The following is a 14,524-nucleotide window of genomic DNA, read 5'->3' on the forward strand; positions in this document are numbered from 1 at the left end:
ACAGTGTAGCCTTTAAGGCACATCAGAAAAGCAATCAGCCTGGATTTCAAAGCATTGAATACAGTACCAGAGACAAAATAGCCATGCCCAGATGCAGTATGAAATGACAGCAGATCAACCAAAGATTAACTTCCTAGCAAAGAAGTTTCCAGTCAAAAGCAGCAACACATGCACTGCAAATTTAGATCCCCTTTAACTATATATTTTTTTTTCACTTGTGTCATGTGGCATTCTTAACAGACTAAGAATAAGTTAAATTTAGATAACGTGTCTAAAAGTGAGAATAATTTTCCCTGCAATGTAAAAAGTATTCCTCCATGCTAATTCTACAAGTGTGGTCATTGCTCCCAAGTGAGCATTAATACTGCACTGATAAATATTTGTTCAAGCCATCAAGCTTTCAGTTTTTTGCTGCTGTGAGCGCCAGTAGCTCAAATCAGTTATCTCAATAAGAGTGCATCCAGTGCAGCACGGTTTGGTGACTTGGCAGTTGTGACACTAAGATAGATTATGAGAGCAAAATGCAACACATATGGTTTCAGTTTGAGAAACCTTGTTTTTTGCAAGAAATAGTGGATTCAATTATCTTAACATAATTAAATGGTAATGGTAAAGAGTATTAAAACAGTTACTCACTAAGCTTGTGAGCCTCAGCTTCTGCATTGGCAACACTAACTTCTTTCTGTATTTCACTTTTGTCGAGCATATTTGGAATGCCTGCTATCTAACAGATCAGAAAAACAAGGTTTAATTATGCTTTTGTTTGATGGGAGATAAGGGATAGTCTGGTGATGGTACACTGGAATTTGATTGTACTATCACCTGTGCATCAAATACAAGGCTCAGTAAACACAGCATTAATCTTTTTCTGTGATTTTCGTCTTACTTAAATTAATAGATTTTCTCCTCAAAACCCAATTGGTACTTGATTTTAATGTTAATGATTCAATATTAGTTTTATTTGTACTTAAGTTATAACTTATTTTGGTAACAAAATATTAGGGGCTGCATGTTATACTTAAATTTTCTTCTTATATCTTAAGTTAGTAAATGATCACAAGGATACCATGCTCTTCAGAGCAAATGCAGCTCTTTGGTGTTGATTAGCCCATCAATTATTCTCAAATCTTTATAAAACTTTTCATGAATTATGCAGAAAGGCAGAGTAAAGACAATTTCTCTCTGGATTAAAACCAGCTAAAAAATTGCAAACTGACATGTCGCACCTGTTCAATTAGATTACCTGCATTTTCTGTTCTTTAGAATCACACAATTGCAATAGGTACCATGAGGAATTTTGCGGCAGAACTTCAAGTAGGCTCAGAGCAGGGTGGTTCAAGCCTGCCATCAGTGCCCCTTCATCTTGCCGGTCAATAGCCTCATTCACTTGGACTAAAGCTATGTGAACTGAAATGAAAACAATGCCTATAAACAGCAAATACAGCTTTCCTGGGGAAAAGAAGTCCATTGCTGTCAGCATCTCACTTTTTGTAAAAGCCAGCTAGGGTGGCAATCTTTATCTAGCAGAGAATTACCTCTTTCATGTCCAATTATCTAGCAGAGAATTACCTCCTTCATGTCCAACCCTGCAAAGGGAGTCTCTGGCTCTCAGTGAGCCTGGGTGGAAGCAGTTCAACCAGCAGCTAAGCAAAAGCTTATGAATGAATTTTGGGTCTATATAGAAGAGGGGGTCAAAATTTACAGTATTCTGCACACAAAAAGAACATACAGAAACAGAGCAGGCAATAAATGATTTGATTCTGAACTAAGGAATTCTTACAGCAAAAACCACAAACAGAAATTAGCCCCTCCCCCCGCAAAGATTAGTAGAGAAAGAATAGCATGACAAAAACAGTTGTAGACAGATATTAGCCACTTGTGCATATTTTACAAGTTTCCATAGAAATATTTTGTTTGTTCAGGTGGACTCAAATTGCATTCAGCTGGAATCTGGGAGATCATATGTTTTGTGCATACTTCCATGAGGATCCAGAATAGCTTACTGTTTATTTTATTGATATTGCCTTGAATCTCAGCCTGTGTCAGCAACTCCTCGTAGACATCTCTCTCTTCATCAGAAATTGTGCCATTCTAAGAAAACAAAATTGTTGCTAGTTCACTCAAAACAGTTTGCAGAGAGAAAAGCTATTAGCCAAAGTCATTAAAACTGCATCAGCTGAAGCATTTGCTGAATGTATTTGTAAAGCAATTTGTTGACTAAGTGAACTGAGGAAATTAGCACTTTGTCATAGAGACCATTAGCTCTCATATAAAAGAACACAGCAAATAGTTTCACATTAAATATCTGTGGCAGAGGTTATACTTTATACTCAAAGAAGGGTATTATTGTGTTTATAACTATTTAAGCAGTAGATTTGTTTTTCCTAAAGCAATTAATGGGAGAAAACTATTTTTTTAACCATTTAATCTTCTGGTATATTTAGCCTTTGGGCAAAGTTAAGCTGCCTCATATTCATAGTAATCATAGTGTTATAAAATTGGCTTTTAGCGTATTTAATTACCATTATTTCTCTTAGTTATCCTAAAAGTGGGTGTCTTTTCTTAATTGTACTAATTTTAAAAATTAAGTTAATTTTTAGGCCAATTAGTATTGCTCTAGCATAAGCTATATTATTGCTATAGCATGACAAGAACATGAAGAAACATGTGCATTAGGAGTACAAATAAAACACCACTACCTTGAGTCTTGCATTTGATTCTTTCTTCCTTTTAGCATCAAAGAGTTCATTCTGATAGTCCTGCGCCAGTTCCTCATCCACGTTGAGCAGCATTGCATTTGGGTTCCTCAGGGTCACAATGGTTTGCTCAGCTATTCCCTTCTCGACGGCTTCGTTGATTGCTATTACAGCTGCGTGCACTAGAATTGAAAGCACAGCCCTAAACCTCAGGAAGAAAAAAAAGTCAAAGCTGTCACTGTTTCTTCTGATTTATTTCAAAGGAGTGTTGGATTTACGTTCAATAATTTACAGATTTGAACATTCCACTCCATTTTTCCTCTAGACTGCAGAACTCCATGTTTACTCAAAGGTGGTACAATGCTGTCTGTTCCATGTTCACACTTCCCCCAAACAGGGGTGTGCTGGTTTCAGCTGGGGTAGAGTGAATTTTCTTCTCAGTGGCTGGCACGGGGCTGTGTTTTGGGTTTGTGCTGAACACAGAGTTGGTAACACAGAGATGATTTTGTTATTGCTGGGCAGGGCTGGCACAAAGCCAAAGACTTTTCTGCTTTTGGTACTGCCACACTGGGAAGGGGACTGGGGGTGCTTGGCAGGTTGGGAGGAGATGCAGCCAGGACAGTGACCCAAACTGACCAGAGGGATATTCCAGACCCTGTGGCACCAAATTCAGTGTATAAAGTGGGGGAAAGAATGAAGAGGGGGACATCTGTAGTAATGGAGTGTGTATTCCCAAGTCACCATCATATGTGATGGGGCTCGACTCTTCGTGGAGATGGCTGAACACCTGCCTGCTCATGGGACGCACTGAATTAATTCCTTGGTTTGTTTTGCTTGTGTGTGTGGCCTTTGCTTTCCCTATTAAACTGTCTTCTTAGCACGTGAGTTCTCCAGCTTTTACCCTTCTGATCTTGCTGGTTGGGGAGTGAGTGAGGGACTGTGTGGGGCTTGGCTGCTGGCTGAGGTTAAACCATGATATGGTTAATATTGTACTGACAGAAAATAAAACATGAGTTACATTTTATCATTCAAGTCCTATTTTATTTAGATAGTAATTACATGTAGGAATTGAAAGTATTTTTGGTAGTTTTTACCTTAAAGCTATGTGTGTCCATATAAAAGTACTGTCTGAACTGAGTATATCTGAGAGATGCTGCACAAGAATAAGGAAATTGAAGCTCCATTAAACTTAGCCTCTGGAAAAACACATTTAAGACCCTTCCTGCACATCACATTTGAGCCTCCCTGAGATACTTCTTTGCACATCCAGATCTACATGAACCCACAGCTGCACATGAGACACCCTGACGTAATGGTCCCTCCTCCTGTCCCCTGCAAAGTCACAAGACAGCAGAGTTCAAACAGAGGCAAAAACCATTCAGCAGGCTTTACAGGGTCCTCAAAACACAGGAAAAAGTGAAAAGAGTGCCATAGGACTCACTGATCAGCTTAAGTGTTAAGCCTTTCCTTAGAGAAAAAAAAAATAACCTTATCTACTAAACAAACAGTTGACACCAAGAATTTAAGAGTCACAAAAGCTCATGCTTTTTCACACGTAAATTTGCATGAGTGTACAAATTCAAAATTCACTTACAGCTGAATTTGATGTAGAGTAGTAGCTAACTAGTAGTAGCTAACACCTCTCCCAGTTACTCCCTGAACACATTTGGGCCTAAGATCAGTCTAGATGAAGGACTTGCACTAGAGCGGCACTTTATCTGGACCTTCATGCCACGAAGAGACCCCAGTGCCTGTCTGGTGGAACATTAATATCAATTATTTTACAGACTTTACTACACAAAATGTAAAATTCCTGAAAACTCTGTATCTAGATCATATCCCAGAGGAGGAACAGTGCAGCTCCCCATTTATCAGCACAGCAGCTTGCCTAGGATTTACTTTCATGCCATCAAGGAGATGTGTGAAAGGAAAACACAATGACCATCTTTCCTTACTTTGTCAGTACTTACTTTCTACTTGGCCCTGCATTGTGCTGCTAAAGTGAAGAAAAGCATGCAGTAAAAGAGGTTTAGATTAAGTTTAACTGAAGGTGTAAATATCTGAGTCTAAAAGACTTTAATTTCTCTCACTTTATGAAAGAAAGTAGAGATGCTTCATATTTGAGATTTTAGGAAAAAAAAGGATTGTACAAATTAAGGGAAGTCAGACAAATGATCATATCACTGAACACTCAACAGGGGCAAATGAAGGATGAAGTGAAACTCAGAGACCCCTCAGAGATGGCAGCTACTGGAACTTGCATAGCTGTTGGTGGATAATCCATTGCTTAACACTGAGCTCATGCCAGAAGGTTGTTCTAAAATTGTTTCACTCTAGCTCAGCAGAATACAGCTGGGCAGTAGAAGCAGCTAGCATGATGGAGAAGATACAAGCAGAGAAGCACACTAGTTTCATTTGTCCTTGAACTTTGTGAAAAGACAAAGTTCACACTGAACATGATGAAAAGGTTTTTCATTGAGAGGGTGGTAGGTCACTGGAACAGGCTCTCCAGGCAAATGGTCACAGCATCAAACCTGACAGAGTTCAAGGAGCAGATGGACAGTGCTGTTAGCTGTATGGTTTAGTTTTAGGTAATCCTGTGCAGATCAAAAACTTCTACTCAATTGTCCATATGGGTCCCTTCCTGCCTGAGGCATTCTGTGGCTCTGTGCACATCCATATCCACTCCAAGGGACTAAGAAAACTGTGCTTAAACATATATATGATCCAAAGATCCTCATATAACAAAATACATAGGAAGGGTGTTATCTCTTCCACATTTGTGTAAGAGGCTTCAGTAACCTAAATGGAGCCAGCAAAAAGCAGTCCAAAGATGCATTCAAGATTAGGATATTGGTAGATGTGAACCCATCTACCAAGAGAACCAATGAGAAGCCTGACTGGACTTGAAAGAGCAGGCTAGAAGCTTGGAATAAGAGAGACATTTCCTTGCAGAATAAGCTCTCTGTGACAACACCTCAACTTATTCTTCTCATGCTGACTTATACTATTGCTGGCAGCAGAGTAGGAGTCATCAGCAGTTGTTCCACTTTTTTATCTTCTTTTTCATACCCCACTTAGGAAGAAGGATGGTAGACCCCTTCCTTTGTCAGGATCTCCATCATCCAACCACTAGTGTGTGAAGGTTCCCACAGCAGATGTTTCCTGTCATGGGGCAGAGCATGTTATCTACAGCACAATCCTTGCTCAGAGGGACAGAACCTGCATCAGGAAACCCTGCTTTTGTAAGGCTGAAAACACTTCACAAGTTAAAGGAAGCCCTACCACTATAATAAGGCTTTCAGTGAAGGATGTTTCATCTTCAGGGGAGGAAGCCCTTTCATCTTCAGTGGAGGGAACTCCCTGAAAAAGTGCTTGGTAGTCACTAAATATCTAAAAATCTGCTAAAAAACTGCCAGTTCAAAAGGCAGTATTTTAAGATCTAGCTTTGGTGAAGCATGCATATATTAAGCAGGCTTCAAAATATACAACACAGAAAATGTGAATTAACATCAAGTACATTTTAAGTTAGGCTCTGAAAATTTCAGCACACTAAGTAATATTGTGAATCAGCTTGCCATTTTGCAGGGTTGAAGAAAGTAGTAAAGACAACCCTTCTGTTCCTCAATTTACCCTTCTGAAAAGACTAGGATCTTAAAATAACTAGAGCTCAAGTGTTGGTTTAAGGTAACACACTTGATTTCACATCATTTAAATTCAAGCAATTTTTTTTATAATGTATCACTTCATTACACCAAAAAAAAAAAAAAAAAAAAAAAAGTGACATAAAGAAAAACACCCAGACTTACACATGAATAGGTATGAGCAGCAGAAAAAAAGTCTAATTGTTTTTGAATGGAAGCTGTTCAAGATAGACTCAAAAGAACCCTAATTATCCAGCAGGGCCTACCCTCTTGCAGGGTTCTACCATGCAGTGGGTACCCATGGAGCCAAGTTCCTAACATACAACACCATATGTGGGAGAGTTGTCTGTCTGGAACAGTGACTTGTCCTTGCCGCAACCTGTTTGGGTATTTTAGGAAAACTGCAAAAGGCAAAAAATAAAAAGAGGAGGCACAGAGAAGGAATCATGTTTTTCATTGTACTCATAAGGTGCAGAGGCACGCACAGAGATCAATCCATCATTCTAGAGGAGGACTACCTGCCAAAAAACATTAAACATAAAAAACAAAAACAAAGAAAACCCAAACCAAAACAGAAAAACAAAACAAAAAAAATGGTGAGAAATCTTTGCTTTTGGTATCACTTCTTATGGGTCAATGGAGATACCAAAAAACCTCAGACTGCAATTTTGAAGAGTCCTTGTAACAATGAAGCAATGTGGTAGTGAACTTTCTAGCTCTCAAGAGGTGGCAAACTAAGAGAATGAGAGCACAGAAAATATGCTGTTAGCATTCTGCCAAAGCATTTGGTAGACAACAGAACCAGAGTCACACTTACAGGCAGCTTCGTCCACTGACAATTCACTGGCCAGTATCCCACCAATTTTACTGAAAGATGGCATCTGTATACCATATTTCTCTAGCTCCTTCCGCATGTTGCTGATTTCTTCCTCTGTTCAGACAAAAAAGAACCCCGAAATATTGTCAGAACAGAAGCATGACGATTTCAGTATGAATAATCATACATTATTGTATGACAAAAATGTTTCTGAAAGTGCTTCTGAGCAGGGTTTCTGAGCAGTTTTCCTCCCCGTTTTGAAGGACTCTAAGATATGACAAGTATTCAGTGAGAACTCCCTCCCGCCTGCACAGCCTCCCACCTGTTTATTTTTATGTGTTTGTAACAATGTTGTCAGAGGAGAGAGGCCATAATAGAAAATATGTACAATGTTTGCAGATTTGCAGTGAAAAACCATCTAGCATATGATTAGATAAGCATCTTTTTACCTGTGAAGTCTACTTTTCCCAGAAGGTCCTGGATTTGTGGAGCTAGTCCTAGTTTGAAGAGATACAAACTGCAAAGAAGAAAATTAGGCTTTAAAGTTCTGCATGCGGTTGAGAAGTTTGCTTTCTGTACAAAAGAAAAGCACTTATATGAAGCTTGTCCTTCAACCCTTGACTTACATGTGGCAATACAGAATAAATTGACACTTCAATTCTCTATATGCTGTATGTTTAAGTCTTACAAAAAGAGAAATCTTTTATTTCCAAGAAGCATCTCTAAGAGACAGGTACTGTCAGTGTATCTCAGGCCACAGGGGATAAACAAAAGAAAACCTCAGTGAAAGACAGGTAAAGAAATGCAAAAGCTAGTACTGGGGGAAAATCAAGATCTGAAAGCATTTTAGCGCAGGCTATATGTTTGGATCTGTGTTCTGGTTTTTCTTGTGTTAATTACATCCCTGTAACTGCTAACAGAAGAACACATAAATCACTGGCACCCTTCTTACTAAGGGTAGAGGAACAAGGACCTGTAAGTCCACCCAAAACCATCTCAAAATATTTGTGTTGCTAGCTATTTTACTCTTGGAAAAATAATAAAGTTGATTTAATGTACTATCCAAGAACTTATACATTAATTTCATTATAGCGTGAAAAATACCTTCACTCATTCCTAGAGCTCTGGGGTGCTATTGGAAACAAAACAGCTGAATACATACATATTTTCTCAGTAGCTTCAAAACACAAGGCATGTATTTATCTACATAGGACTGATGTTTCTATAATTTTTCAGTGAAATTCAATAAACAAGTGAGTTAAGCAAGAAAGAATAAAAAGATATTTTTTTAAAAAACATACTTAAATAACACATTCTTTCAAAAGGATTGTTTTTCACCTTTTTTCAAACTTACTTCACCCCAACATCATTCATTGCAAATGTGCTTTGTGTTTTAGGGGTTTTGTTTCCAGAGAAGCATATTTCCCTTCTGTGTTTTGTTGTAGATGGGATTTTTTTGCTACTAGCAAATTACGGGATGACATTTCAAAGCATGTATTTTGTAGCTGTTGTACGTATTTAGGAGCACGTGGAATCAGCGTTTATCTTCCATGCTGCCACAGCTACTCCTCTGTCCTGCCCTCATCTGGATGAACCCAACAAAGGATTTCAGGTAGGTCAACCAGCCTTTACAGCCTCTCAAAACCATTGCCGATACCATTCTTATGTTTCAATTCTGTCTAAAATGTAAATTAGCTTTTTCAGGGGGAAAAAAAGCACACAGAACTGGGTTCCTCCGTTACCATGGTCTGCCTTCCAGTCTGAGTGAAGAAAGATTTTGCTCCAAGTCTGAGACAGAGACATGATCCTGTCTGAAATTCTGGGTGTCATACAAACAGTTATGGAAATCAGTAGCTGACAGTGCTGACTCTTTTTTGGGTAACCACAACAAAAAGATACAAGAAAGAGTGCTATGAACATTAAAGAATTTTTTTTTTTTTTTGCTGTTCAGCACTTCCAGAAGGATGTTGAACCATGTGTGGTATTTCCTCTACTCCTTTGTCTGGATAAACTTATTAACCACCAGATGGTGCTGAAAATGTTCTTCGAGTCTTGCAGAGAGCACAAAGACACTTCCCTGAGTAAACATATAATTTCACTTGAAACAGCTTGCTTAATGCTTTTGTTGTGTAACTTGAACCTCAGAAAACACACAAAGTCAAACGCAGGGCTCCTTGTGGTTAAGAAAACTGAATTCAAGGCATCAGGAGCAAGGGGAAACAAAGGAGAAAGAGCAGTTCTGAGGCTCCTTTCAATAGAACGCATCACCCACACAGAACTGCATCTCATATCAGGCAGATGTTCCCAGGACTTGTTTTATGATTAGCTCACATATAACATGCTGTGAAAAACAGATCTGAAAATAGCATGTTTTTTTCTTTTACAGCATGCTTGTTATTCTGCTGCTTCCTAGGAAAACAATGTTTTAAAGCAGTCCAGCTTCTAGAGGGATAGTTTGTCTAAGACATAGCAGTGATCTTCTTGTAAAGATAATTTGAAAACTAAATTTTTCAGGGAAAAAATATCTCCAAGCACTCCTATTTATGAACAAGAATCACTGTTAGCATGTTAATTTAAATGAAGCTGTTCTTAACCTCATTTAGTGCAGGAAAAAACCCAAATCTGCTTTCACAAAAAAAAAAAAAAAAAAAAAAAAAAAAAAAAAAAAAAAAAAAAAAAAAGAAAGAAAAGTGCAAGTAATGGAATCTATGCCTTTGTATTTTTCAGATCAGAACCAGAAGTTCCAGTTCTAGTTCTACCACTAATTTCTTCCTGGCCTTTAGCCCAGTCAATACTTCAAGTATTGATGTTTCAAGTATTGACTTGAATACTTCAAGTGAGGGAAAACCAAGAAGTAATTACATTCAACAGGAATATAATAAGAAATTGTTTGCTATGTAGCTCCTTCCTGACCAGAGCAGTGTTGTGTTTGACAGCACAAGTCATCCCACATGCTTTATGTGCAATGGTCTTAATTTCAGACTGTAATCAGGACACACCCTAAAACTATATTTAAACCATCATGCTTAGAGTACCCATCTATCTTCAGGCCTTCTAGCAGCAAAAGATCAGCAAAACAATAAACAGCCAATGACTTTTCCTGCAAAATATATTAATTCAGATGTCAAATATACATTTCAGATACAGCCCAGCATTCCTCTGGTGCCAATCCACCTGGGAGCAATGCTGGCCAAGCAAAGCATGCTGTGCTTAATTCTGTTCTTTACCAAACAGCTTTCAATGTGGCTTGCGTGACATTCAACACTGAGATTGAAGTTTGATTTGAAAGACTAAAGTGAAGGACTGCTGGTATGCATTTTAGGGAAAGGTATAGAAATAAAGCACAATCATTGTTTCTTCTGTTCTTACATCCTGCACAGGATGCAGGCACAGGGGCCTACAATCTCATGGGAAAGCATCATAAATAAAAGCATTCCAGGCCTATTCCCTCCTTCAGTATGGCACATTTGATATAAAGTCCATTTATAAAATAATAGCACTAAAAAAACCCCAAAAACATAATAAGTACAGAGGTACAGAGTTGGAGCTTTGTGCTGATATGCATCAAGAAAAAGTAATTTAAACAGGACAGACTTGGAAGTGAAAGCTGAGACAACACAGACTAATTCTGGTACTGCATAAATCCTGGGGCATGCCAAGACGGAGAAAGGAAAATTTTTACCATAGGTCAATCCACTGTAAACCTCAGTTCAGGATAAGAGGTATTGCCATTGCAATGATAAGGCAGATACTAAGAAGATATTTGATGGAGCTGTTGTTTACGTAGCATTCAAATCCAGAGTTAACAATGTCCTACATACATGACAGAGCAAATATTAAAATTAAATGTGTTCTTGCACCTCCTGCAAAGTGTTAGAGCTAGTGCATAACACAGCTGGGGAGTGGGGGGCACACAGCCCACTGAGTCAGGCTGACCTGGTTTAGGTTGTAGCCCCACAGATTCTCTCTAGGAGATCACTTCAAGCTTACACAAGACACTTGCTGTCAGAACAGACTGCACTACCAACTTAAAGGCAAGAACCACCCTCAAATAGTCCTGGTGTCAATTCCCAGTTAACAGTACATGAAGTACAATAATTTCAAGGGGCAACTCTTGTCAAAGATAGCAAAAATATACTGGGCTGTCAAGTATGAACACCTGGCATGTTAAGCAAATGCAGTGAACTTCAGTGGTAAGTCCTGTTTACTGGGAGTAAGTGCACATCCCAGAATGCAAGAGTGGGCACATGACTTCAAGGATTAACCCTAAAAAAGTTTCAATAAAGCATGTATTGAATAGTTTCTGTCTTATAGCCCTGGAGCAGCTGATGTGCCTTTGAACACCATTAGAAACAGGGAAGAAAGTTTGGAGTGTGAGTTAATTCTGTTCTGTTAAAGATTAGTGCCAAAAATATTTAAAGGTCTCTATGTGCAAGAAATTAACTAGAAAAGCCACAGGGGGGTGGAGATGTCTGCCAACAACACTATCCTCACACCAGGAGCACCACAGGGCAGATGTTTTTGTGCTAAACATAAAAAAACGCTTAAGGCAGAACACAAAAAAAATTAATCACTACTTTCAATGTTGTAGTCAAAGCCTCTCTGACTTTACATTAGAAGTCAAGTTTTTTGACTTCAGAATTTTGAAGTCTTTGAGAATGTATCATTTTTACATGAATTACCACAGAATACAGTAATTAATTGCTTCAGTTTTGGGACAGAAATATATGTTAGTTCATCATTATTTTCACTCTGATCAGCATATCTGTTCTATGGTTGTACTAATGTTTTGCTAAGTTTCTGTTAATTTGTTTGATTTCTGTTGAAGTATGTATTTTGAAAGTTATTTGTCCAACAGACTTGACAAAGTTCAACTTTCGTCTCCAACTTAAAACTAAGAACTTGAAAATTCTGACCGATTTTGATATACTGGTTGTCCTAAAACCATTTCAAGACTTACACTCCAAACTTTGGCAGCTACTATGACTTTTACTCCTGTCAGCAGTTACCTTAGAGCGTGAATGCAGTATATCATCCTAGGGATGTTTTTCCGATCATAGACATCCGTAGTCTCTGGATAAAAGATCTAAAAAGCAAAGAGCACACAGTTAAAAGAAAAGATTTATTACTGAGCAGAAACATTTACTCTGCAGAACCACAGCTTAAATTTACAGAATTTCAGCTGTTACTTTTATACAGCTATGAGTCACATCTCTTCTGATGTTATTTTAACTTAATCAATAATTTTCATAAGGAAGAGCTAAATAAAGCATAAAAGCTACTTAATAAGAGGGGGGAAAAGGAAGATGAGCAGGCAGCATTTCAACAAGATTTTTAGAAAATGTCCTTTGGCATAAGCTCAGCCAGTAATGCTTGTCCTTTACAGACACCCAAAACCTGGAATGCAGTTACAATTTGCAAAGCCTCATTACAAACCAAACCTATCAAGTATGGTTTAAAAATGCATAATTCTAATTGCCAGCACCCTTAACTTTGTGAATACATCATTTGCAAAGGAAGATATTTAGAGAGAAGCATATTAAGCAATTTAGCCAAGAAGTCACATCATAAGTTCCAGTTCTGGTTGTACCACTAATTTGTTCCTGGCCTTGGTCCCAGTCACTAAACACTGTTTCTCCACAAAAATATAATAAAAAGACTTAGTTAACCGTGAGAGTTGGCAGCATGCTTCCAGCCCCGGCTGGTCACTCAGGGCTGCACTGTCCCATGGTTAATAGAACCAGACTGAGTAAGTCAGGAGCACAGTGCCCTCTTCATCATTTGCTCAAAACAGCTTTGTGAGGGAGAATTGGGAAAGCTTTTGGCCATGACCATCCTTTACGACAGAAACACAATCTTTCAGAGGCGAGATAGCAGGGTGGAAATCAGCCAGCTCAACAGAGGGCTGAAGGACTCAACTGGAAAAAAAACGCCTGACCTGGAAAGTGCAGGACCCCTTCCCGTCTCTCTGGCATTTCTGATGGCATTCTGGCGGTCATGAGTGCCCTTTTTTGGTTGTGGGCACCTGAAGAGAGTTTGCCTACAGCAGCTGACCCTTGGTCCATCCAGCCCTTCAAGGAGCTGCCTGAGCATCCCCGCTGTGCCTGCCCACAGTGCCTCAGGCAGGTCCTGTGGGCACCCAGGTGCCCCGCTCACCTCGGCCTGTGTGTGGCTGCCAGAATGGACAAACACACGGCACAGGTGTTTGTACACAGCCCTTTCTTAAAGGATTTTCATTCAAAATAGACTCACTGGTGCCCAGAAACTGCAGCAGAGGGGGGAGATGACAAGTGAAGACCCGCAAGGAGGAAGGTAAATATAAGAGGTGACCCAAGAAAGCAGCTGGTGGGAGAAGAGCAGCAGCACAGTCACGCAGATGCACTGAAGGGTGCAAGAACAGTCTGGGAACAGGGTAGAAGCAGAGAAACTGGCACGCACAGTAAGAGGAGGAGGCAGCAAGAGTCACGATGCGAAGAGGTAACCTAAAGGAAGCAAATATTTAAGTTTTCTGTTTTAAACCGTATTCCTTCTAGGCCCCCAACAGAGACTGTATTAGCAGTAAGATATCAAGTGTTTGAGCTAGCTCAAGCACTGCTAGCGTCCCTGCCTCAGCCCACACACACTGCCAGCAGCAACACAGGACTGACACTCCCACTGCTTTCCACATTACATTCTCCTCAGATTTGTTTTTTGAATTACTCCTTCCCCCTAGACTTACTATAGAGAACTGTTTATGCTCAAGCAGAAGAAAGGGGATCTCAGTGAGACAATGATTTGAGCCAATGATTTTATTTAAATTCTTTATTGAAATATGAAGGCTTACCTTAGGCAGACCAATGGACTCCATTGCTCTTAACCACTGCACAGTGTTGTCAGTGTGTCGAAAATGAAGGCCAGATCTCTATTGAAAACATAGAAGATTATGAAAGTCACATTAAGGAAATTCTCTACTTATTGATCCTCCTATTATTTCCCAGTTTTATATCCTGAAGTAGAGTTCACAGAATTTTCCCTTATTTGAACCCAGAAACCAAAGTGTAACAGCTTCAATTTTGCTAATGAAGCATCCTAACACATAAACAGCTCCACGCTGAGTTCAGCTCATTCTTTCATGTTACATAAGCCAGATTTGTACCACCAGGGTGGACTGTGATTGAAGTAGATATTTGTACAGTCCTTCAGTATTCTTTGGGAGTGGAGGCTGGATGTCAAAGAAAAGGAGCCAAAATACAGAAGTAGTAATACTGCTCAGCACTACCATGAAGAACAGATAAGGAAGTCTTGGAAATCTTCAGTTCTACCTGAATACATGACCCTCCCCTCCCTAAAGTCTATGCAAGCAGCATAAGAATGCAGTATTTTTTATT

At 39.2% G+C, this 14,524-nt stretch overlaps 1 protein-coding gene across 1 annotated transcript in view; it reads right to left on the reverse strand.

Annotated features, from left to right (window-relative positions):
- Positions 1–14,524, reverse strand: part of IQGAP2 (IQ motif containing GTPase activating protein 2) — a 122,828-nt gene that overhangs the window by 43,978 nt on the left and 64,326 nt on the right. The window contains exons 4-11 of the mRNA XM_041414630.1: positions 13,981–14,058; positions 12,167–12,243; positions 7,607–7,674; positions 7,158–7,271; positions 2,700–2,878; positions 2,004–2,091; positions 1,244–1,407; positions 637–724 (exon numbers count right to left, since the gene is read on the reverse strand). Coding sequence (XP_041270564.1) covers positions 637–724; positions 1,244–1,407; positions 2,004–2,091; positions 2,700–2,878; positions 7,158–7,271; positions 7,607–7,674; positions 12,167–12,243; positions 13,981–14,058 — 856 coding nt within the window. The remainder of the gene's footprint in view (positions 1–636; positions 725–1,243; positions 1,408–2,003; positions 2,092–2,699; positions 2,879–7,157; positions 7,272–7,606; positions 7,675–12,166; positions 12,244–13,980; positions 14,059–14,524) is intronic.

Source organism: Onychostruthus taczanowskii, unplaced genomic scaffold (assembly GCF_017590055.1).
Source record: "Onychostruthus taczanowskii isolate IOZ18803 unplaced genomic scaffold, ASM1759005v1 scaffold46, whole genome shotgun sequence".
NCBI lineage: Eukaryota > Metazoa > Chordata > Aves > Passeriformes > Passeridae > Onychostruthus > Onychostruthus taczanowskii.